This window comes from Thalassophryne amazonica, chromosome 6 (assembly GCF_902500255.1).
Source record: "Thalassophryne amazonica chromosome 6, fThaAma1.1, whole genome shotgun sequence".
Classification (NCBI taxonomy): Eukaryota; Metazoa; Chordata; class Actinopteri; order Batrachoidiformes; family Batrachoididae; genus Thalassophryne; species Thalassophryne amazonica.
In genome coordinates, this window is record NC_047108.1 from 105614746 (window position 1) to 105638272 (window position 23527).

General features: G+C 41.7%; 1 protein-coding gene across 1 annotated transcript; it reads right to left on the minus strand.

Moving 5' to 3' along the window:
- Positions 1-50: 50 nt before the first annotated feature.
- Positions 51-23028, minus strand: LOC117512856 (tyrosine-protein phosphatase non-receptor type 12-like). The gene is given in 13 exon segments (XM_034173089.1): positions 51-422; positions 2070-2156; positions 2314-2391; positions 2473-2539; positions 11595-11737; positions 14475-14534; positions 14723-14794; positions 14968-14985; positions 14988-15008; positions 15507-15602; positions 17629-17705; positions 18308-18416; positions 22627-23028. Coding segments are annotated over 13 exon segments (1158 nt in total). The 5' UTR covers positions 22735-23028; the 3' UTR covers positions 51-200.
- Positions 23029-23527: the final 499 nt, after the last annotated feature.

Here is a 23527-nt window from a genome sequence, read left to right on the forward strand (position 1 = left end):
TCAGCGGAGTGTCAAAGTAAGGGTCTTCCACCATCAAACAAATGGCTGCCACGTCCTGTGCAGGTTTTAGTGATGGTGTGTTTTCATTCTCCTGAGCCTCCTCCTCTAATGTTGATGCTCTTTGCTTTGTGTGCACTGAGGCTCCAGTGACCTCAGGGTCACAAGGCCCCTGCTGCAGGTCCGGGGTACTGGTCGGAGAGTCAGGAAGGGTCTGGAGAAGTTGCCAGTGTTGGTTTTCTGTCTGCTTGTCCTCGTTGCTTGAGGAAGCAAGATTTTCTGAAGTGGAGGTAAAGGTGTCTGCAGGAAACACTCTTTGTGTCAGGAAGGTGCTGGAATTCCGGTTCCAAATCTGCCTCATCACACAGCTCAGACAGGTACACGTCCGCTTCATCAGCTGTTTTAACCGACGACACCATCGCCATCTGGTCAGTTTAGCAGGGGTGTCAATCACAACAGAAAAAATAAAATCAATACTCAGAATTTTTCTTTATGTTAATTTCATACAATGATTCAACATTAAATTCCACAGTAGCTTTTTAACTTTACAGAGTCCAGCAATAGGCTCATACATCAAGGTTTAACATTTCCACTCTGATCATGTGACCACGATCTACATGACTGACAAGAAATGGTAGTGAAACCACAATAAAACCTGCTACAGCTGCACGTCTGGTTCACCTCAGCCTGTGAACTTCACTTTATAGACTCTCAAAATCAAATCACTTTATTCTTTGCTGACCCTGAATCATTCCACCAGTTTTGTTCATGCATGCACACACACATTTTAAATACTTCAACCTAAGTTAACCAAATGGTGCAGGAAAAACTAAAAATTAAGGATTCTACCTTGATGATCAGAGCAAACAGCACAAAACCAGGTGCTGTGCAGAAGTGGGTTTGATTTTCTATGTTCATTAGTTGCAGGTGCGTTGTAATCCTGACAAATTCAACCAGTGATTGGCACCTGCCATTTACCCTGTTCGCCCTATTGAGATATCCCATAATCCCTTGCATGCCAGAGAGTCACTGCAGTCTAAACAACATTGAGAAACCACATGACGACAGTTGCAAATGAACATTATAGTACCAATGTAATTTTTTATGCTTTTCATCATAAGAGACTGCATGCATGAGACCCTGAAAACTTGCTAAAACAAAAATTCCAAATAATCCGTGTCTGCTAAATTTAATCTGCGTGGAATTTAATAAATGCAAACAGAATTTCTGACATATATTACTTTAGAACAAGCCGGACAAACAGTGTTGTAAAGGACAATAAGCAGGACGTTAAAGAGCAAACTTCACTTTTCAAATGAACACATGACCTTGAACCACATCAGGCACAGACTGTAGCCAAGTCATAGATCACGTGGGGGCTTTCCCCGACTTGCACTAGGAAAAGGGATGCTGGGAAGCACATGGCGACAACCAGTATAGAGAAAGGCACAGTGTCATTAGTTTGCTGCTCCTCTAACAAAATAAACCAAGATGGTGGAAAACATCCTGAAACAGCTTATTTCTGTATAAATCTAATAAGTGTATCAAATATTTTGTAAAACATGGTGTCCTTGTAGACTATATATTGTGTCTGTGCATGACAAAGGGAGAGTATACATCTTATAAAATGTATTTTTCTCATTCCTTCCACTCTTTTTTTCCCTTACACTGACCACAATACAGTGTCATACTGATACAGTGTTGCACGTGACTGGCAACAACATGCGCAGGCAACTGTACATGTGTTGTGAACCCAATTATGTAAGGCATGTCTGAGTGCTGTGCTCCATAAATACAGACATACACAGCACTGGATTTGAGATCAGCTTTTTGGTGGCCTGAAGCATTTAAAACTTTCTTATGACAGACTATACGAACGTGCTCTGACCATGACTACACCTCGTTTTTACATGAGGACAAGTGTGGAAGGTAGCGCTGGGTGTGCTGCTGTGTGCCATGTGGAAGATGGAGCCACAGCGTGTTTTGTCATGCTTGAATCACTATGGTGGCGATAGTGGATTGTAAGCCCCCATACTGTCTACACCTCTGTATATGCCTTCCTTGTTGCTCACCTCATCTTTGCTGCTCTGTTCTTCCATCGACTCCAAATACCTCTCGAAGAGTAACTTGATGGTTCTGTAGACCAGGTCATATTGTTCCTAAGGTTCAACATCCAAAAGTGACTCTGTTATGACCCCCCAGGCACGACATAATGAACTAAATATGACCCTGCTGGTTGGAACAGGAATGTCATACATGAATACGTCAGTTGTCCTCAAAACTATAAAATGTACAGTTGAGATACAGCACAAATACCTTGGTTTGAACCAACGAGGGCCTCTGGGTTCTCATGTTTAGAACTAAGTCAAAGATGCTGAAATCTGCTGGAATCATCTGAAAACAAACACAAAAAGCATCACACTTTGTGTTTTTATCATCTGGGGGTCAGACTGTGGTGCAGCTGTAACATCTCACCTGTTTCTTCAGGAGGTTCCACGTGTAATCAATGACGCACAGAGCTCCTGTCCGACCACAACCAGCACTGCAACGATAGCAGCATACTACTTCAGGAAAATCTATTAAAGCTTATTGTTTACAGAAAGCATCAGACCAGCGTCTGCTGGTTTTTGTGAACATCAGATTTTCAGAGGCACTCGGTCTGTCCCTCAAAGCACATATGCCTGAGTCTCCAACAACTTGAACCAAATGTCAATCAATTCCTCAAGTATCCAACTTAAACAGGCCTTTACCAACACAACTGATAAACTCATGTTGCAGTACAAAATATTGGCATGCTTTGCTTACTTGTCAACTAGTGCAGATAACATTCTGATCATTGGTGACTTTAACGTTCATATAAATAAGCCTTCTGATCTCCTCTGCAAATCATTTATGTAAATTGTGGATGCATTAGGATTTTGGCAATGCATTCGGGACTTGATGCACATTAGTACGCACGTGGTGTTGCTGTCATGAATACTGACATCATGCCTCTTACATCAGTGGTCTCTGATCACTCACTTATTAAGTTTACAGTTTTGCTGCCGTGTTTAGCGTTTTATTTATTTATTTTCATATAGTGCCAAATCACAAGAGAGTTGCCTCAAGGCGCTTCACACAAGTAAGGTCTAACCTTACTAGTGAACAACAACCTTATATCATTACGGCGATGCATCAACTCCTCAACTAAGTCTGAACTCGAAGCTAGACTGCCTGATGTCTTAGCTTCACATTTGGCAAATACCCAGTCAGTAGACAGACTTGTGGATAGTTTAAACTCAGTGCTCAAAACTACACTCGACATGATTGTGCCACCTGTGTTAAAACCGTGCTCCCCCAAATCATAGTCACCTTGGTTCAATGATTATCTGCGTGACCTCAAGCATATGGCAAGAGATCTAGAACGGAAATGGCGTCGTTCAAAATTAGAAGTATTCCACCTTGCGTGGCGCTATCTTAGACTATAAGCATGCATTATTGGCTACAAAGCGGACCTACTACTCTGATTTGATCAACAAAAACAAGCATAACTCAAAGTTCTTGTTCCACACTGTGGCAACACTTATTCATGGACAACCACCTGTAGTTCGCTCTCCTTTTACAGCACAAGATTTCCTGGATTACTTTGAGAAGAAAATAGAAGACATTAGGTTAAACATATCCCAGCATGCCTTAACCAAGCCACTACACCCTGCTATTGAGGTGGGTGCCATGACTGAGGTATTACCTAGATTTACAGAATTTGACAGTATCTCACTAGACATGCTGACAAAACTCGCAATGTCAACAAAAAGCACAACCTGTTATTTGATCCTATACCAACAAAACTGTTTAAGGACCTGTGGCCCACTCTTGGCCGACTGTGCTGGAAATTATTACTCTTTCTTTAACTTCTGGATCTGTTCCTAAATGTTTCAATCTGCAGTGATTAAAACATTATCAGTTATCAGCCAATATCAAATCTATCATTTTGCTCTAAAATTCTGGAAAACGTGGTGTCACAGCAGCTCGTAGACTATCTTACTGAGAATAATCTCTTTGAGCCACTGCAGTCTGCTTTTAGAAAATATCATTCCACAGAGACGGCTCTCACTAAAGTGGTGAATGATCTTCTGCTTACAATGGATTCAGACACCACTACGGTTCTGTTGCTGTTAGATCTCAGTGCTGCATTTGATACAGTGGATCATCATATTCTACTTGATAGGCTGGAAAATCATTTTGGGATTATACTTGCCGATAACTGCTGGTAATCTCGTTCATATAAACCTTTAGAAGATTGCCTTGCATCAGTGAGAAGTTGGATGTCTAGAAACTTTCTACTTTTAAACTCTGATAAGACTGAAATGATGGTTCTTGGTCCAGTGAGACATCGGTATCAATTTGACCAGTAACGCTTAACCTCGGCTCGTGTGTCACACATCACACTGACAAATGAGGAACCTTGGGGTAATTTTTGATCCTGCATTGTCCTTTTGACCTCCACATTAGAAATATTACTAGGACTGCTTTCTTCCACCTGCAAAATATAGCGAAGATTCATCCCATCCTGTCTATGGCTGATGCTGAGACCCTGATCCATGTATTTATCTCTTCTAGATTGGACTACTGCAATGTTCTATTTTCTGTTTTACTGCAATCCAGCATTAGGGCTCTCCAATTGGTTCAAAATGCTGCAGCCAGACTATTGACATGAAGCAGAAAGTTTGACCATATTACACCCATTATGGCATCCCTTCACTGGCTTCCTGTCCCAGTGAGATCAGTTTTCAACCTTCTGTTACTAGTCTATAAAATTGTTGACGGACGGGTACCTCCCTACTTAGGTGACCTAATTAAACCTTACGTACTGGCCCAGGTTTTGCATTCTCAGGGTGCAGGACTACTTTATGTTTCTAGGGTGAATAAGGAGTCTGCGGGTCATAGAGCTTTCTCTTATCGTGCCCCTGTTCTGTGGAATGATCTCCCTGCGTCAATTAAACAGTTAGACTAGCATACTGGCATAGTTTTGTTTTACACTTTTTACTCTTTTAATGTCATTAGTAATTGGAGCGTACCATGGCCTCAACTTTTAGTGAAGCTTAGGGCTAGCGGACAGCGATCACCTTAGTATTTCTTCTGTTTTGTTGATGTTTAATGCTGGCAAATTATACTGTATTTCTTGTCTTTCTGATGCCTGATTGTTTTTTCTCTCTGTTTAAGGTGCAGCTCCATCCATAGATGGGTGTGATATTTGGGCTGGAGACCCTCCTGTCCTGTGCACCAACAGCATTTCTTGTATATTTGTTTTATGAATTGTTCTGTAATTTATGTCTATAGCATGGCCCAAGCAGAGGGTCACCCCTTTGAGTCTGGTCTGCTTGAGGTTTCTTCCACAGAGGGAGTTTTTCCTTACCACTGTTACTCTGGGAGGTTGGTAAGGTTAGACCTTACTTGTGTGAAGCCCTTGAGGCAACTCTGTTGTGATTTGGCGCTATATAAATGAAATGAAATTAAAATTAGATTAAATTAAAAGATGAACTTAAATGTTTTTTAATAAGACTCATTTAATAAGACTTTTTTAATAAGACTTTTTTTTAAGACTCAAACCGTTTTGTAACATTAGTATGTGTGATTCACATTTTCACCCTTCTTGATTTGGCATTTGTTGCTACATTCAGCAACACAGGACATATGAGTTTTAGTAACCATGGAAGATTAAGGGAAATGCCCACATACGCAGTGGGTGACTACCACCTACACGCATGCCGGCTTCCTGTCTCAAAGCTCGAGGGTGGGGGTGGGGGGGGTGGGGGTGGTGATGTCAAGCATCACCAGCAGAAATGATATATTATTAAAGATGAAAATTGGTCACATTTTACGTATTTATTACCACTCACGCATCCATGTATTTTCCCCTCACACATAAAGTATGTAAGTTTTTTTTTTCCCCATCATGTACAAATGGAACCCCAGATCAGTATGAACGAAAGATAATTTGTGCTTTATGTGGTGAGTTTCATTGCATTTGGTTATATACATCCATTAATGCCTTTAAGGACAACAAACATTCTAAAAAAGTTGGGATGGGGGCAATTTATTGTAAATATAATATTAAATCATCATTTTTCAGTTAGATGATGGACACATGAACATTTCCAACTCACTGAATATGTCTTGCACATCATTTACATTAATCATTAATAAATACAGTGCGTCGGGAAAGTATTCACACTTTTTCCGCAATTTATGGTACAGCCTTATTTAAAATGAATGAAATTCATTTTTTTCTCAAAATTCTACACACAATACCCCATAATGACAATGTGAAAAAACTGAGATTTTTGCAAATGTATTAATAACAACAGCATGTACGAGGTCTGTTAGAAAAGTATCCAACCTTTTTATTTTTTGCAAAAACTTGATGGATTTGAATCACGTGTGCTTGCATGAGCCAACCTTGAACCTTCATGTGCATGTGTAAATTTTTTCACGCCTGTCGATTGCGTCATTTGCTGGTAAGCAGCCTTTGTGTGAGGACATGTGTTGTGCTCTCGTCGGATTTTCATTGCAAGGAAAATGGCAGAATGACTGGAGCAGCGCAGCTGCATCAAATTTTGCCAGAAACTGGGCGACAGCCAGGTGGAAACCATTCGGAAGATTCAGATGGCTTTTGGTGACGATCTGATGGGCATCACACAAATTAAGGAGCAGTACAACTGGTTTAAAGACATCCGCACAACGGTGGAGAGCGAGCCACTCTCTGCTTGGCCATCAACATGCTGAAATGACCGGGTCATTCCCAAGTGAATGTTGTGGTGATGCGGGACCGTCGTGTGACTATCCGAGAAATTGCGGAAGAGGTGGACATCAGCACTTTTTCGGCACATTCCACTGTGACAGAAGATTTGGCCATGAAAAGAGTAGCAGTGAAATTTGTGCCGAAGGCTTCGGCACGAAGCTGCTGACGGCGGAGCAAAAGCAACTCTGTGTTGAAGTCTCACAGGACATGCTGTGACATGCCCACCTCTTCCACAATTTCTCGGATAGTCACACGACTGAAAAGCCACCGAAAGCTGTCTGAATCTTCCGAATGGTGGAACAGGTGGGCATCATTTTTCGGAGTCCAGCATGTCCTGTGAGGCTTCAACATGGAGGTGCTTTTGCTCCGCCGTTAGCAGCTTCGGCACGAATTTCACAGCCACTCTTTTCATGACCAAATCTTCTGTCACAGTGGAATGTGCCGAAAAAGTGCTGATGTCCACCTCTTCCGCAATTTCTCGGATAGTTACACGAAGGTCCCACATCACCACAGCGTTCACTTTGGAAATGATCTGGTCATTTCAGCATGTTGATGGCTGCAGGGGTGGTGGCCAAGTGGTTAATGCGCTTGGTTTCAGTACAGAAGGTTCCGGGTTCAAATCCACCCCTGCCACATTTCTCCATGTAATGTGGAGTTGCGTCAGGAAGGGCATCCGGTGTAAAACCTGTGCCAATTCAACATGCAGATCCACCTTGGATTTGCTGCGGCGACCCCGAGTGCAAAACAAGTGAGCAGCCGAAGGGACTTACTTACTGATGTATTTAACTCAGCCACATGGGATGTGCAGCCAGTACATTCTGAGTTCCGGTCCCAAGCTCGGATAAATGAGGAGGATTGCGTCAGGAAGGGCATCCAACGTAAAACAAGCCAACCCAACTATGCAGACTAAGAATCGAATTTCCATACCCGGCTTAACAACGTCTGCCACCGGTGCCGTTGCCCAATAGGGTGCCGGTGCAAATTGGGCTACTGCTGGGCGAAGACGACAAAAAAGAGGAGGAGAACATTTCCACAAACAGCGGGAGAAGAAGAAAACTAGAAGGGTGGAAATGAGAGTAGGGACTTTGAATGTTGGTAGTATGACTGGTAAAGGGAGAGAGCTGGCTGATATGATGGAGAGGAGAAAAGTAGACATATTGTGTGTGCAAGAGACCAAGTGGAAGGGAAGTAAGAGCAGGAGCATCGGCGGTGGGTACAAGTTGTTGTACCATGGTGAGGACAGGAAGAGAAAGGAAGGAGTTAAAGGAAGAGTATGTTAAAAGTGTGTTAAGCGAGTGTCTGACAGGGTGATGAGTGTGAAGTTGGAAATTGATGGTTTCATGCCGAGAAAGAGCACTACAGATGCAGTGTTTGCTCTGAGAATACTGTTGGAGAAGAAAGAGTTACATTGTGTGTTTGTGGACTTAGAAAAAGCTTATGACAGTGTGCCAAGAGAAGAGCTGTGGTATTGTCTGGAGTGACAGAGAAGTATGTTAGGGTAGTGCAGGACATGTACAAGAATAAATCAATCAATTTTATTTATATAGCGCCAAATCACAACAAACAGTCGCCCCAAGGCGCTTTATATTGTAAGGCAAAGCCATACAATAATTACAGAAAAACCCCAACGGTCAAAATGACCCCCTGTGAGCAAGCACTTGGCACCAGTGGGAAGGAAAACTCCCTTTTAACCAGGAAGAAACCTCCAGCAGAACCAGGCTCAGGGAGGGGCAGTCTTCTGCTGGGACTGGTTGGGGCTGAGGGGAGAGAATCAGGAAAAAGACATGCTGTGGAAGAGAGCAGAGATCAATCATCAATGATTAAAGCAGAGTGGTGCATACAGAGCAAAAAGAGGTGAATAAAAAGAAACACTGGTGCATCATGGGAACCCCGCAGCAGTATAAGTCTATAGCAGCATAACTAAGGGATTGTTCAGGGTCACCTGATCCAGCCCTAACAATAAGCTTTTTCAAAAAGGAAAGATATAAAGAATAGTGTGACAGCGGTGAGATGCGCAGTCGGAATGACAGACTCATTCAAGGTGGGGGTGGGATTACACCAAGGATCAGCTCTGAGTCCTTTCTTGTTTGCAGTGGTTATGGACAGGTCAACGGATGAGATCAGACAGGAGTCCCCATGCACTATGATGTTTGCAGATGACATTGTGATCTGTAGTGAGAGTAGAGAGCAAGTTGAGTCTAGTCTGGAGAGGTGGAGATATGCTTTGGAGAGAAGGGGAATGAAAGTCAGTAGAAGCAAGACTGAGTACATGTGTGTGAATGGGAGGGAGCCCAGTGGAATAGTGCAGTTACAAGGAATAGAAGTGGTGAAAGTAGATGAGTTTAAATATTTGGGGTCAACTGTTCAAAGTAATGGAGAGTGTGGTAAAGAGGTGAAGAAGAGAATGCAGGCAGGGTGGAGTGGGTGGAGAAAGGTGGCAGGAGTGATTTGCGACCGAAGAATATCAGCAAGAGTGAAGGGGAAAGTTTACAAGACAGTAGTGAGACCAGCTATGTTGTACGGCTTAGAGACGGTGGCACTAACAAAAATACAGGAGGCAGAGCTGGAGGTGGCAGAGCTGAAGATGTTGAGATTCTCTTTGGGAGTAACAAGAATGGACAAGATTAGGAATGAACATATCAGAGGGACAGCTCAGGTGGGACGGCTTAGAGACAAGTCAGAGAGGCCGATTGAGATGGTTTGGACATGTGCAGAGGAGGGACCCAGGGTGTATAGGGAGAAGGATGCTGAGGATGGAGCCACCAGGCAGGAGGAGAAGAGGGAGGCCAAAGAGGAGGTTTATGGAGAGGTGGAGGGAGGACATGCAGGTGGTTGGTGTGACAGAGGAAGATACAGAGGACAGGGTGAGATGGAAACGATTGATCTGCTGTGGCAACCCCTAACGGGAACAGCCGAAAGACAAAGAAGATGGCCGACCGGAGTGTGGCTTGCTCTCCACCGTTGTGCAGATGTCTTTAAACCGGTTGTACCGCTCCTTAATCTGTGTGATGCCCATAGGATCATCACCGAAAGCCGTCTGAATCTTCTGAATGGTTTCCACCTGGCTGTCGCCCAGTATCTGGCAACATTTGATGCAGTAGCGCTGCTCTAGTCATTCCGTCTTTTTCCTTGCAATGAAAATCCGACAAGAGCACAACACATGTCCTCACACAAAGGCTGCTTACCAGCAAATGACGCAATCGACAGGCGTGAAAAAATTAATGCATGCCATGAAGGTTCAAGGTTAGCTCATGCAAGCACACGTGATTCAAATCCATCAGGTTTTTGCAAAAAATAAAAAGGTCGGACACTTTTCTAACAGACCTCGGACATAAATATTCAGTCTTTGCCATGAAGCTCAAAACTGAGCTCAGGTGCATCCTGTTTCCACTGATCATCCTTGAGATGTTTTTTACAGCTTAATTGGAGTCCACTTGGGGTAATTCAGTTGATTGGACATGATTTGGAAAGACACACACCTGTCTACATATAAGGTCCCACAGTTGACAGTACATGTCAGCGCACAAACCAAGCATGAAGACAAAGAAATTGTCTGGAGACCTCTGGGACAGGATTGTCTTGAGGCACAAATCTGGGGATGGGTACAGAAACATTTCTGCTGCTTTGAAGGTCCCAATGATCACAGTGGCCTCTATCATCCATAAATGGAAGAAGTTCAGATCCACCAAGACTCTTCCTACATTTGGCCGCCCGTCTAAACTGAGCAATTGGGGGAGAAGGGCCTTAGTCAGGGAGGTGACAAGAACCCAAAGGTCACTCTGTCAGAGCTCCAGCATTCCTCTGTGGAGAGAGAAGAACCTTCCAGAAGCACAACCATCTCTGCAGCAATCCACCAATCAGGCCTGTATGGTTGAGTGGCCAGACAGAAGCCACCCCTTCATAAAAAGGCACATGGCAGCCCACCTGGAGTTTGCCAAAAGGTACCTGAAGGACTCTTAGTCCATCAGAGACTAAATTCTCTGGTCTGATGAGAAAAAGATTGAACACTTTGGTGTGAATGCCAGGTGTCATGTTTGGAGGAAACCAGGCACCATCCCTACAGTGAAGCATGGTGGTGGCAGCATCATGCTGTGGGGATGTTTTTCAGTGACAGGAACTGGGAGACTAGTCAGGATTGAGGGAAAGATGAATGCAGCAATGTACAGAGACATCCTGGATGAAAACCTACTCCAGAGCACTCTTGACCTCAAACTGGGGCGACAGTTCATCTTCCAGCAGGACAATGACCATAAGCACACAGCCAAGATATCAAAGGAGTGGCTTCAGGACAATTCTGTCAATGTCCTTGAGTGGCCCAGCCAGAATCCAGACCTGAATCTGATTGAACATCTCTGGAGAGATCTGAAAATTTCTGTGCACCGACGCTCCCCATCCAACCTGATGGAGCTTGAGAGGTGCTGCAAAGAAGAATGGGCAAAACTGCCCAAAGATAGGTGCACCAAACTTATGGCATCATATTCAAGAAGACATGTGACTATAATTGCTGCCAAAGGTGCATCAACAAAGTATTGAGCAAACTTCTTAGTTTTTTTTAATAAATTTGCAAAGGATTTTTTCAGTAGATTTTTTGGGGAGAAATTAATTTACTCCATTTTGGAATAAGGCTGTAACATAAGAAAATGTGGAAAAGGTGAGTCACTGTAAATTCTTTCTGCATGTACTGTAAGCAGGTTCACAACACACAACAAGTTACTGGCCTGCACATTTTGTTGCCCGTCATCTACAACCAGTGCATCAGTATGACGTCTTATCAAAACAACCTCAGTCCGACATTCTCGTCTATCAGAGGTGTTACCTGCAATGGATACAGATTGGTATGTGGTCGTGGCTCTGATAGGAACGCATCTCCTGCAGCATGACCAGAATGGGAGGGATGGAGTCTGGCACACCATGATCAGGCCAGTTGACATAGTGCAGCTGTTTCATAGTCCGGCTGCACTGGAGAAAGAAGAACTCAGACAGTTAGAGCGTCACAGCACAAAAGGCCGTCCACAGGATGTGGGAGCACAATGGTGCTGAATTGAGGGTGGGTTGCTTTTACACTGTTAGAGAATTTTATTTCTTCATTTTGTCCTCCTCAGTTCCACATACGAGGGCTGTCAATAAAGTATAGGTCCTTTTTATTTTTTTCAAAAACTATATGGATTTCATTCATATGTTTTTACCTCAGACATGCTTGAACCCTCGTGCGCATGCGTGAGTTTTTCCATGCCTGTCGGTGACGTCATTCGCCTGTGAGCACTCCTTGTGGGAGGAGTCGTCCAGCCCCTCGTCGGAATTCCTTTGTCTGAGAAATTGCTGAGAGACTGGCGCTTTGTTTGATCAAAATTTTTTCTAAACCTGTGAGACACATCGAAGTGGACACGGTTCGAAAAATTAAGCTGGTTTTCGGTGAAAATTTTAATGGCTGATGAGAGATTTTGAGGTGATACTGTCGCTTTAAGGACTTCCCATGGTGCGAGACGTCGTGCAGCGCTCTCAGGCGCCGTCGTCAGCCTGTTTCAAGCTGAAAACCTCCACATTTCAGGCTCTATTGATCCAGGACGTCGTGAGAGAACAGAGAAGTTTCAGAAGAAGTCGGTTTCAGCATTTTATCCGGATATTCCACTGTTAAAGGAGATTTTTTTAATGAAAGACGTGCGGACGGACTGCAGCGTCGGCTCGCAGCCGCTGCGACACTCCGCCACAGGAAAAACACCTCCGTTGGAAGCCTTAAGGACAAGTTGGAACATGTCCAGCTGTTAAACAATTTCTCATATACTCACTCCACTGAAAGCCATCAAAAGCCGCCTGGATTTTACAAATGGTTATCAACACGGAGGTGTTTTTCCTGTGCCGCCGCACCGCGCCGGCTGCGTCCCAACACGCAGACCTGTCCGCACGTCTTTCATTAAAAAATCTCCTTTAACAGTGGAATATCCGGATAAAATGCTGAACCCAACTTCTTCTGAAACTTCTCTGTTCTCTCACGACGTCCTGGATCAATAGAGCCTGAAATGTGGAGGTTTTCAGCTTGAAACAGGCTGACGACGGCGCCTGGGAGCGCTGCGCGACGTCCCACTGCGTGGGAAGTCCTTAAAGCGAAAGTATCACCTCAAAATCTCTCATCAGCCGTTAAAATTTTCACCAAAAACCAGCTTAATTTTTCGAACCGTGTCCACTTCGATGTGCCTCACAGGTTTAGAAAAAATTTTGATCAAACAAAGCGCCAGTCTCTCAGCAACTTCTCAGACAAAGGAATTCCGACGAGGGGCTGGACGACTCCTCCCACAAGGAGTGCTCACAGGCGAATGACGTCACCGACAGGCGTGGAAAAACTCACGCATGCGCACGAGGGTTCAAGCATGTCTGACGTAAAAACATATGAATGAAATCCATATAGTTTTTGAAAAAAATAAAAAGGACCTATACTTTATTGACAGCCCTCGTATGTAACAAGGATTGTTCAGTCTTGGTAATGCGCTCTGCTGAGTGCCATTCTAGATTGTTATACTTCAGTACTCAAAAACCTTATTTCAGCTGATCTCCACAAAACCAACAGGGATTTCGGTGTTCAAAACACAGCGGATGGAGGTCATTTCCTGCAAACTGATGAACACATCTTAATCAAATCAAGAGGTCACTGGACACAAAACTGTTGGGCACAAAAGCGACTGATTCTACAACAGAAGTAAGAGCAGCACACAAACACAGGACTGGACTGTTTCACACTATCTCAAAGATACTGCACAAAAAAGTGATTTAGTTTCACATTTATAACCTTTGAACAGAGTTCCAATATCCAAAAGTTCTGTCCAATCACTGCTCACATTAAAAAAAAAAATTAAAATAACAGAAATAAATGGACTTATTTCACCTGATTTAGATGGAGTCAGAACATTGTAAGACTTCAAAGAAAGCCAACACGGCTGCTGTTTGGGTGGTCATACGGGCCACGTTTAAATATCAATCAGCCAAAATAAAGATTAACAGCCTAAATCTGAAAATCAGTATCTCGGCACCAAAACAACAGTATGCGATTGCCGTTTGTTAGGGAAAAGTCCATCCACCACACCACGGAACCGCCTTGGGTCCTGGATGGCAGCCACTCAGGCAGACAACCAGTCCATCCTCACATCTTAAAACTAACCATCCATCGACCACAGCCAGGTGAAATGTGGACGTCCACTTCTCTAGGCTCTGGGGTCCTCAACACTGAGGCACCTGTGTGCTGGACCGAACCCCGAGAAAAGCATCGAATGGCCAAAACGACAGAGCTGACACCCTCTAACAATGTGAGTAACCCAAACTTGAGCTACAGGAACTGGACTGAAAGTCTTCCAGTGATACTCAAGGGTCCTCCATAGAGACTGGATCAAAGACATGTAGCTGTTGTGTGAGATCACCTGTTAGCATACACTATATGTGTTTATGGGCAGAGCCCTCAATTAAAATAGCTTTAAATTCAATCTACTACTGAAGATTAATTCATTAAGAGGACTGTGAAGATTTGATGTTCTATGTATTTTGATAAATTTACAATTTATATCGGTATTAAATTCCCCTTCTTTGTAAGACGTCACTCTGTTAGTGTAGAAAATGAAATATTTTCTTTTGCACTTGACACCCCCACAGATGATAAACTGTTTTGTCTATGACACTGACAGTCCAAAGTCAAAGGATGAACATTGCTTACGTTGTGATAAGTCACTCTTAACATCCTCGTCACATAGTCTCCTTTATTTTCCTCTGAATCCTGTGCAAAACAAAACAAAAAAAAAAAAGCCAGCAGTGCAGTTGTAGAACCTTGAAGTGCTTCGGCATTGTTTATGTTTCACATGGAAAGTGATATGGATCTCCTTTGTAAAGACATTATGTCTGAGGTGAAAACAGAGTGACATGCTACCGTCAGCACCGTGCAGGTGTGTGAACACGAATACTCACACAATAAACTATAAAAGGCTTACAGACAAACGACTCCTCCTCCCCCTGTGGCCAATAGCGCTCACATTTTTTCTGGGGAAAAAAAAAAAAAATGAAGTGCAGGTTCCTGCAGGCGGCCTGTTTGCACTGAGAGGTATCGAACATGACAAAAACACCTTCAGTGTACACACTGATCCAAAATACACGGCAACCTGAGAAGTAACTTATAAAGTGTGACAGTGTACATTTGAGGATAATGAGGTTACCTTTCCCATCTCAAAACTCCCCGACAGGCCATCACAACGACCTAGCACAAGACAAGTGTGTAAGAGACACAAATCTACAGCAGTGGATCCCCCCCCCCCCCCCCCCCCCCCCAACACCAACGCCAGTATCTTTAGCCGCTGACCAAAGGTGTCATAAAATAAGGGAAAAGACTTGCAGGAAGAAAGGCTGATTGACGAAAGCTTCTGCATGCAGAATTAGAAGATCTCCAGGGTTCAAAATAAAAAAAACAAGTCTATTAAAAATGGATGATGAGAGTCAGGATTTAACTTCCCAAATTGTCTAATAATGCAGGAAAAAGACTGCAGGTTTTAAAAATTTTCCAGGAAGGAAGGGGGTTGTGGTGGTGGTGGTGTCCATGCCTCCAGAACCCTTCGTGGTGGCACACCACACCAAGTCCTGCCCACCTTTCACCTGGAACTAGATCAGCCTCGATATAATTTTAGCAAATTCAAGCTGTGTGTATGAAGGAGCTCATATGGAGATTTTACAAGAGAACAACATTTGTTTTGGACTTTACCTCAACTTCATACTCCCAAAGCATCCTTAAGAAGTCCAGTACTGTGTGGGGTAGAGGACCCTGAGTTGCAATATAGGCCCTGGAACCTGAAACTCCCTGAAGGCAGAACACAGTCAAAAAGATGATGTCTAATGAGGTGCAGTGTAATGAAGTCCAGTGAGGTGTACTTTAATGAGGTGTAGTCTAATAAGGTGCAGTGTAATGAACTCAAATAAGATGGAGTCTAATGAGGTGTAGTCTAATGAGGTGTAGTGTAATGAAGTCCAGTGAGGTGTAGTCTAATGAGATGCAATCTCATAAGGTGCAGTGTAATGAATTCTAATAAGGTGCAGTTTAATGAGGTGTAGACTAATGAGGTGCAGTGTAATGAAGTCTAATAAGATGGAGTCTAATGAGGTGTAGTCTAATGAAGTCTAATAAGATGGAGTCTAATGAGGTGTAGTCTAATGAGGTGCAGTGTAGTGAAGTCTAATAAGATGGAGTCTAATGAGGTGTAGTCTAATGAGGTGCAGTGTAGTGAAGTCTAATAAGATGGAGTCTAATGAGGTGTAGTCTAATGAGGTCTAAGAGATGCAGTTTAATGAGGCGTAGTCTAATGAGGTGCAGTGTAATGAGGAGCAATCTAATAAGGTGCAGTGTAATGAATTTTAATGAGGTGCAGTGTAGTGAAGTCTAATGAGATGCAGTTTAATGAGGCGTAGTCTAATGAGGTGCGAGCTAATAAGGTGCAGTGCAATGAAGTCTAATGAGTTGCAGTTTAATGAGGTGTAGTCTAATGACGTGCGGTGTAATGAAGTCTAATAAGATGGAGTCTAATGAGGTGTAGTCTAATGACGTGTAGTGTAATGAAGTCCAGTGAGGTGTAGTCTAATGAGATGCAATCTCATAAGGTGCAGTGTAATGAATTCTAATAAGGTGCAGTTTAATGAGGTGTAGACTAATGAGGTGCAGTGTAATGAAGTCTAATAAGATGGAGTCTAATGAGGTGTAGTCTAATGAGGTGCAGTGTAGTGAAGTCTAATGAGGTGTAGTCTAATGAGGTGTAGTCTAATGAAGTCTAATGAGATGCAGTTTAATGAGGCATAGTCTAATGAGGTGCGAGCTAATAAGGTGCAGTGCAATGAAGTCTAATGAGTTGCAGTTTAATGAGGTGTAGTCTAATGACATGCGGTGTAATGAAGTCTAATAAGATGAGTCTAATGACATGTAGTGTAATGAAGTCAGTGAGGTGTAGTCTAATGAGGTGCAATCTAATAAGGTGCAGTGTAATGAATTCTAATGAGGTGCAGTTTAATGAGGTGTAGTCTAATGAGGTGCAGTGTATGAAGTCTAGTAAGATGGAGTCTAATGAGGTGTAGTCTAATGAAGTCTAATGAGATGCAGTTTAATGAAGTCTAAAGAGGTGTAGTCTAATGAGCTGCAATCTAATAAGGTGCAGTGTAATAAAGTTTAATGAGATGCAGTGTAATGAAGTCTAATGAGATGCAGTTTAATGAGGCGTAGTCTAATGAGGTGCAGTGTAATGAAGTCTAATGAGGCATAGTCTAATGAGGTGCAATCTAATAAGGTGCAGTGCAGTGAAGTCTAATGAGGTGCAGTTTAATAAGGTGAAGTCTAATATGTGCAGTGTAATGAAGTCTAATAAGATGGAGTCTAATAGGTGCAGTGTAATGAAGTCCAGTGAGGTGCACTTTAATGAGGTGTACTGTAATGAGGTGCAGTGTAACAAAGCCTAATGAGGTGAAGTCCAGTGAGATGCAGTTTAATGAGGTGTACTGTAATGATGTGCAGTGTAACGAAGTCTAATGAGGTGAAGTCCAATGAGATGCAGTTTAATGAGGTGCAGTGTAATGAGGTGGTCTAATGAGGTGCAGATGTAGTGCAATGAGGTGTAGTCCAGTGACACACAATGTATTAATGTCTAATGAAATGTAGTCCAATAGGGTACAGTGGATGAAGTCCAGTGAGGTGCAGTCTAATGAGGTGCAGGTGCAGTCTAATGAGGTGCAGTTGAATTCATAGTTTAATGTAAACTTTAGTGTAATTCACATAGACACACATCTATCATACATTAAACTGCATTAAATGCGATATATGACTCAAACAGGCTGGTTGACGTTACCTTGATGAAGCTGGCGTTGATGTAATCAGTGTCATTTTTAGAAGTGGTGAAAGTGAGTTTTACTCTGCTGTGGTCAACTATGAAGAAAGGAAAAACTGCAATTATAAAGCAGAAATACTTGCAAAGTGACCTTAAAGGAACAATGAGCTTATTTATGACTATTTTTATTCATTCAAAACAGAAGTGGAAAACCCCGGCTTCAGAGAACAAACATCATCCTGCATATTTGCTCCACAAACCCACTAAACCAGCTGATTCTCATTAGTCCATCTCTTCAAACAGGTTGGTGAATTAATCAGTGAAATCACCTGTTTTGTGTAGGCACACAAGTAGAAGTCATACATGGCAGGACTTTTACTCACTGAAGCCAGGGTTTTCCACCTCTGATTAAAAGTCTTTGAAAGGTTCAGTGTGCGCTGGCTGTGCATGTCTTTCATAGCAACCATTAAGACATATAAATATTATTGTATTCTATGGTAACGTATGGGAAGTTGGAAATGTTCATGTATCCATCTCCTGACTCGTCTGCAAAAGTAATGATTAGCGGTTGTTACACTTACAGGGACATAACTGCAGATTAAATTTTGTTCTGTATATTTAGCATGTTAAAAACTTTTGTATAAACTGCATTATTTTCCAACAATTCTGTCTTGAGAAAAGTTTAGAAAGGCATTCATACAGGGAACAATGTCTTTATAGCGATTCTTCTTGAAGTTGTCGGGTTTTTGTGCAGACTTGGTGGGGTAGGTCTTGTCATTTCGGTACTGAGTTGACTGGTTTTTCAACCTCTGTAAAACAAAAGGAAACATTGTCAGACACCATCCAAGCGCTGCATAATTTTTCCATCAGATTTCAGAAATGTATCTTATGCTCACAAAGCACACAATGAGAGCTTTTATTTTGGACTGCAGTTTGATCGTAGTTATGAACATATTAGTTTAGCTTTTTTTTTTTGGTTTTATATACATCATTCTCGGGTGAATCGCAATTGGCTCACACCCTTATGTGTATATATCATTGACAATGCTTTTTGTGAGAATTTTTGAGTACATGCAAGAAGCCAAATCAACAAAGAGAACAAACCACAAAAAAACCCCAAGACAATCGTGCACTGAGTATCCAGCACTTGTAATTTGCACCATGACATTCAACTGGATTAGTGCTGCTGGCTTGATCCGTTTGGTAGATAACTCATCAATGGACATGTTTTGGTCTTCTGATACTGTCTTTGGAAATAAAAATGACCAGTTGTGTTACTGGCCTAACCACGCTACCACATTTAGATTTGGTTAAACCAAAAGGGATTGGAATCACCTGTAGATACCACACAAATATTGCATTTGACTGCTTTTCACATTCCTACACTGTATTGGGGTTTTTTGGGGGTAAATTTTATGAATAAATAATAAACAGTCAGTTCACTAAAGTGTATGTCCTTAGACTTGTTCAGATTTGAACTGGTTTGAGATTCACATTCAGAAAATTCATTTTAAATTTGGTGAAAACCAGATCACATTGTCATGGCATATTTAAAAGAAAGATTGGCTGACACATGTACGAACAGAGTCCAACGCTATACCCCCCCAATTCCAGGAGTTATGGCCGGCAGGAGAAAAATATATGGAAAACCTGAGGGAATTCCAAAATGCAGGTCTTGAGTTACAGTATTCCAAGAGTTTTCTGTTAATGAAATTATTATTGATTTTGTCCCATTAATGGAATAATTTGACCATTGTGTGATGGTCATGAAATATGAAACACCTTCTGTAATAATTTGAAAGATTCCTGGAGATAAAGTAGTATATCATCAGCATATAAATTAATTTGGTGCTCTGAGCTTGAAGAATAAACATGTGAGAGTGGACAGCCCGCTAATCTCTTTGACATAAAATGCATTTGGATTATTATTCACTATTTTAACCCAGGCAATATGGCTCTCTAAATTCAGATTTTTCAAAAACAGTAAAGCAGAAGAACTGTTGAGCTTGAAATTTGTTGACCTTGTTTTTTTGTTACATTCAGGTATGTTAATGAGATGAAAGAAACTGCTGACATTATTGGCAGAGATGAATCTAGTTTGGTCATTATGAATCGGTATTGGAAATCTGAATTCAGACTAGAAAGAAATTGTGGTGTATTTAACTGTAATGTTGGTATATATTGACAGACGGCCGTAGCTAGATAGAAGAGTAGGAACTTTTAGTAGATGTTCTATTGCAGGTGTATTGAAATTAGCCGAGATATGAATATTTGTCTTTTCCTCTGCAATGGTCCAATAAACCACTAGACCACGCTTGGTCTAATGCCACCACGACCCAGACCCGAATAAGCGGCAGAAAATGAATGAATGGTCTAATAGAATAATACAACATATGACCTTCACCCAATTTCCTGCAGTGGAGGAGGGTGGCAATAATATGATCACCTTGTATGGCTGATTGTCTACTGTTAATCTCAAAAAGTGCAAATTCCTACAAAAATGTTGTGAACCTTCATAATAATAATTCAGTATGACACAACAGAATTGGGAAAAAAAATACCTTTTTAAATGCGCTTAAAACTTCATACTGTCACATTTCTGGTAAGATTTTTTAACTGAAAGAAAAAGAAACTACAGAAACAACTGGCATGAATTCACAAAATATCTTTATGTTATTAAATAATAAATAAATAATAAATAAATACAGGCTAAATATATAACTATTGTTTTTATAGAAAAAATGGCAGCTCTGGTTACCTACGGAAGAGTATTGCATTCACTTTATAATTTTATTTTTTGGTTTGTTTTTCTGAGTAATTATTTGTATTTTTCTGAGTAATTTATTTTTTGTCTGTTTTTTGGAATAATTATTTCTGTTTTTATGAGTTTTTCTGTTTTTCAGAGTAATTTATTTTTATGGTTGGTTTTTCAAAGTAATTTTTTTTCCTGATTTTCTGAATTTTTTTTTTCTTCTGTTTTTTTGGACCATTTTTTCTGAGTTTAGAGAGCATTTGAAGATGCATTCATTCACTAAGAACTTGATTTGGTGACAAACATGACATTGTTCAGTTTAATCAAGTTTTACTTTGATCTGGGTTTAAGACACTGGGAGATTGTCCTGTCTTTAAGTCATATAGATGGTATTATCATTAGTTTGTTGACTCTACGCAGGCACCTGAGGACTTTGCGGCTGTTCAGAAGGAAAGCCCCTTCAGATCTGCTAGACATAGCAGTTTTTCTCCAGGATCAGTTGGACAAATACAGTATGCTCCATGGATACAGGATGACGCATTTGAAATGCATTCAGGCTGGCTACGTGGTGACTCAAGAAATACGTAGTAAAAACAAAACAAAACAAAAACCAAACAAAAAACAAAACAAAAAAAAAAAAAACAGAAAAAAGAGTCAAACCTAAAAAATAAATTACTCAGAAAAAAAAAAAAAAAAAAGACTCAGAAAACAAACCAAAAAAACAAAACAACAAAAAAAAAAAGCTCAGAAAAACAGAAATAATTATTCCAAAAAACAGACAAAAAATAAATTACTCAGAAAATAATTACTCCGAAAAACGAACCAAAAAATAAATTTATCAAGTGATTGCAATACGCTTCCGTAGGTTACCAGACCAGTTCTGTTTAATAATCTTTTTTAAAAAGTGTGTGTGTTTGTATGGGAAGACCACAACAACATGTTAATTTTACTGTATAATTCAGTTGCTTTAAGCAATTTAAATGGCATCTGTTTAATTGTCATTTAAGTTAAACAAATTGTACAGACTGGAGTCCTGTCCAGGGTGTACCCCGCCTCACGCCCTATGACTGAGGGAACAGGCTCCAGCCCCTCCATGAACCTCAACTGGAATAAGCAGTTGAAAATGTGTGTGTGTGTGTGTTTAAATGTTATGTAATAGTAAATCCCTTTGGTTGCTCCCTTGTTTTCAATCAGGGTCACCACAGCTGATCCGAGGTGGATCTCCATGTTGATTTGGCACAGGTTTTATGCTGGATACCCTTCCTGATCCAACCCCATATTATATGGAGAAAGTGCAGGGGTGGGTTTTAAACCAGGCACCTTCCACGCTGAAAACAAGCAGATGTAACTGCATGACCACCACCCCTGCCCAATTTAGTTTAGTTTAATAATCAAATTAAATTACAGCATTTTTATACTGCAGTACTTACAGGTTGTGAGTGCTACAGTATAAAGTTATTTATATTTTCCAGGGTTGTTTTTAAGTGTGGCGGTGTTCAAATTTTTTTTTTTTTTTTGCAAGTTTTCATTCATGCAGGACTAGAAACAGTGCAATGACATGTGACCAGATGTACACTGGTCACATATAGTCAGTTATTTACATAAGTCACAAGCACATGACAAAAATCCATGACTCATTTGTCTAAAAGTAGACGTGCTTGCTGAGATTGGACGGAAGGTTTGACAGTACAGTCATGACGCGCGCACCGCACACATGTAGAATTTGCAGAGACACTTGACTCTCTGTCCACAGCCCTCGTGCTAAAACGACACAGTAGTTCTTGTTCTTAAAGGAAGTGATGCAACAGACCCCTTTGCTCTGCAGTGGTCGCGGTGGAAGCACCATGTGAGGCGTGGAGTGGAACAGGTCACCGTGGCAGCAGACGGTGTCATCCTGGGAGCTCAGAATGTCGTTTCTAATGCATGTACAGTCTGTGTGAGCATGCACGTTCTGTGCATTGTTGCACATATGCAGGGCGAAAAAGAAGAACCGACAAGAAGCGGCAATGCACGATGTGCACGAGCCTTCCTTCTTCATGTACTTTCAATAACAAGCATTGGTTCAAAGAGGAAGCACTGATGTGGCGGAGGGACTAATACATATCACTTCCCTCAGTTTGAAGCCTTTTGGGTAATTTTTGTGAGTGTGAAACTATGAAGTTTAACTCTTTTTGTACATAAACACATTCCAAAAACAGGTCAAATACAGGCATATCTTTTTAGGAGTTTAAAGTGAACGTTTATCATAAAGAGGAAACACGACTCACCGTAAACTCCTCTGTAATGCTGCTCCGCTCGTCCTCGTCTAAAGCCTCCAGCTGCTTCTCCAACTGGGCCAGGAGGTTCCTCAGTATCCAGGCCTGCTGCTGCTCCATGGGTGGCTGTACAATACCTGGGATGGGACACCCCTCACCGGCATGTCAGGACACAGAGGTCAGCGGGGGTTAGATGTCTGAAGGCGTTGACTCTGGTGCTGGAGCAGTTCTGTCGCTGCTTCACAAAGCACTTCTCTGTTGCAACTGTCACATCAAGGAACTATTGTGAGGGAACATGTGAACTCTTTAGAGGAAGTGTGAAAGTGAGCTAACAGGTTCTGTGGTCATATTAAATATTTTGCAGCAGCACCACCATGTGTGTCTCACTGGGTCCTAAAGTCGTCCGAGTGCAGGATCGCATGACAGTGTCAAAGAGGGAATGGTTGGGAAACACCCACAAATAAAAAAAAGGCCATGCATTGATGCACAGATTGAGAAGAGAAGTGTTCCAGGCTACGTGACAAGCTGTGCAGCTTGTTGGGCAACATTCAGGGCACATGAGAGAACTAGAAGAGGGATATGGGTAGGGATAGAAGAAGAGACGGGGGAGTGGTGAAGAAAATCCTGATGCAGCAAAGGATGACCCCTATCCAAAAGGTCATGTGTTTGTTACTGACAGTATGCTTGTATGGTAAAGTTGAATGGTAAAACACCTCACAAGCACTCAAAGCATTCAGTCTGATTACAGTATATAGGTTTTAAGGGTGTTTATTATCAGGAATGAGATATAGCATTCATAACATCTGTTCAGTATCCAAATAATGAATGTTTAGGAGTGTAATGGTAAGAATATTTCATCTTTCACCTCATGAAATATTCTTACCATTGCACTTATAAACATTCATTATTTGTT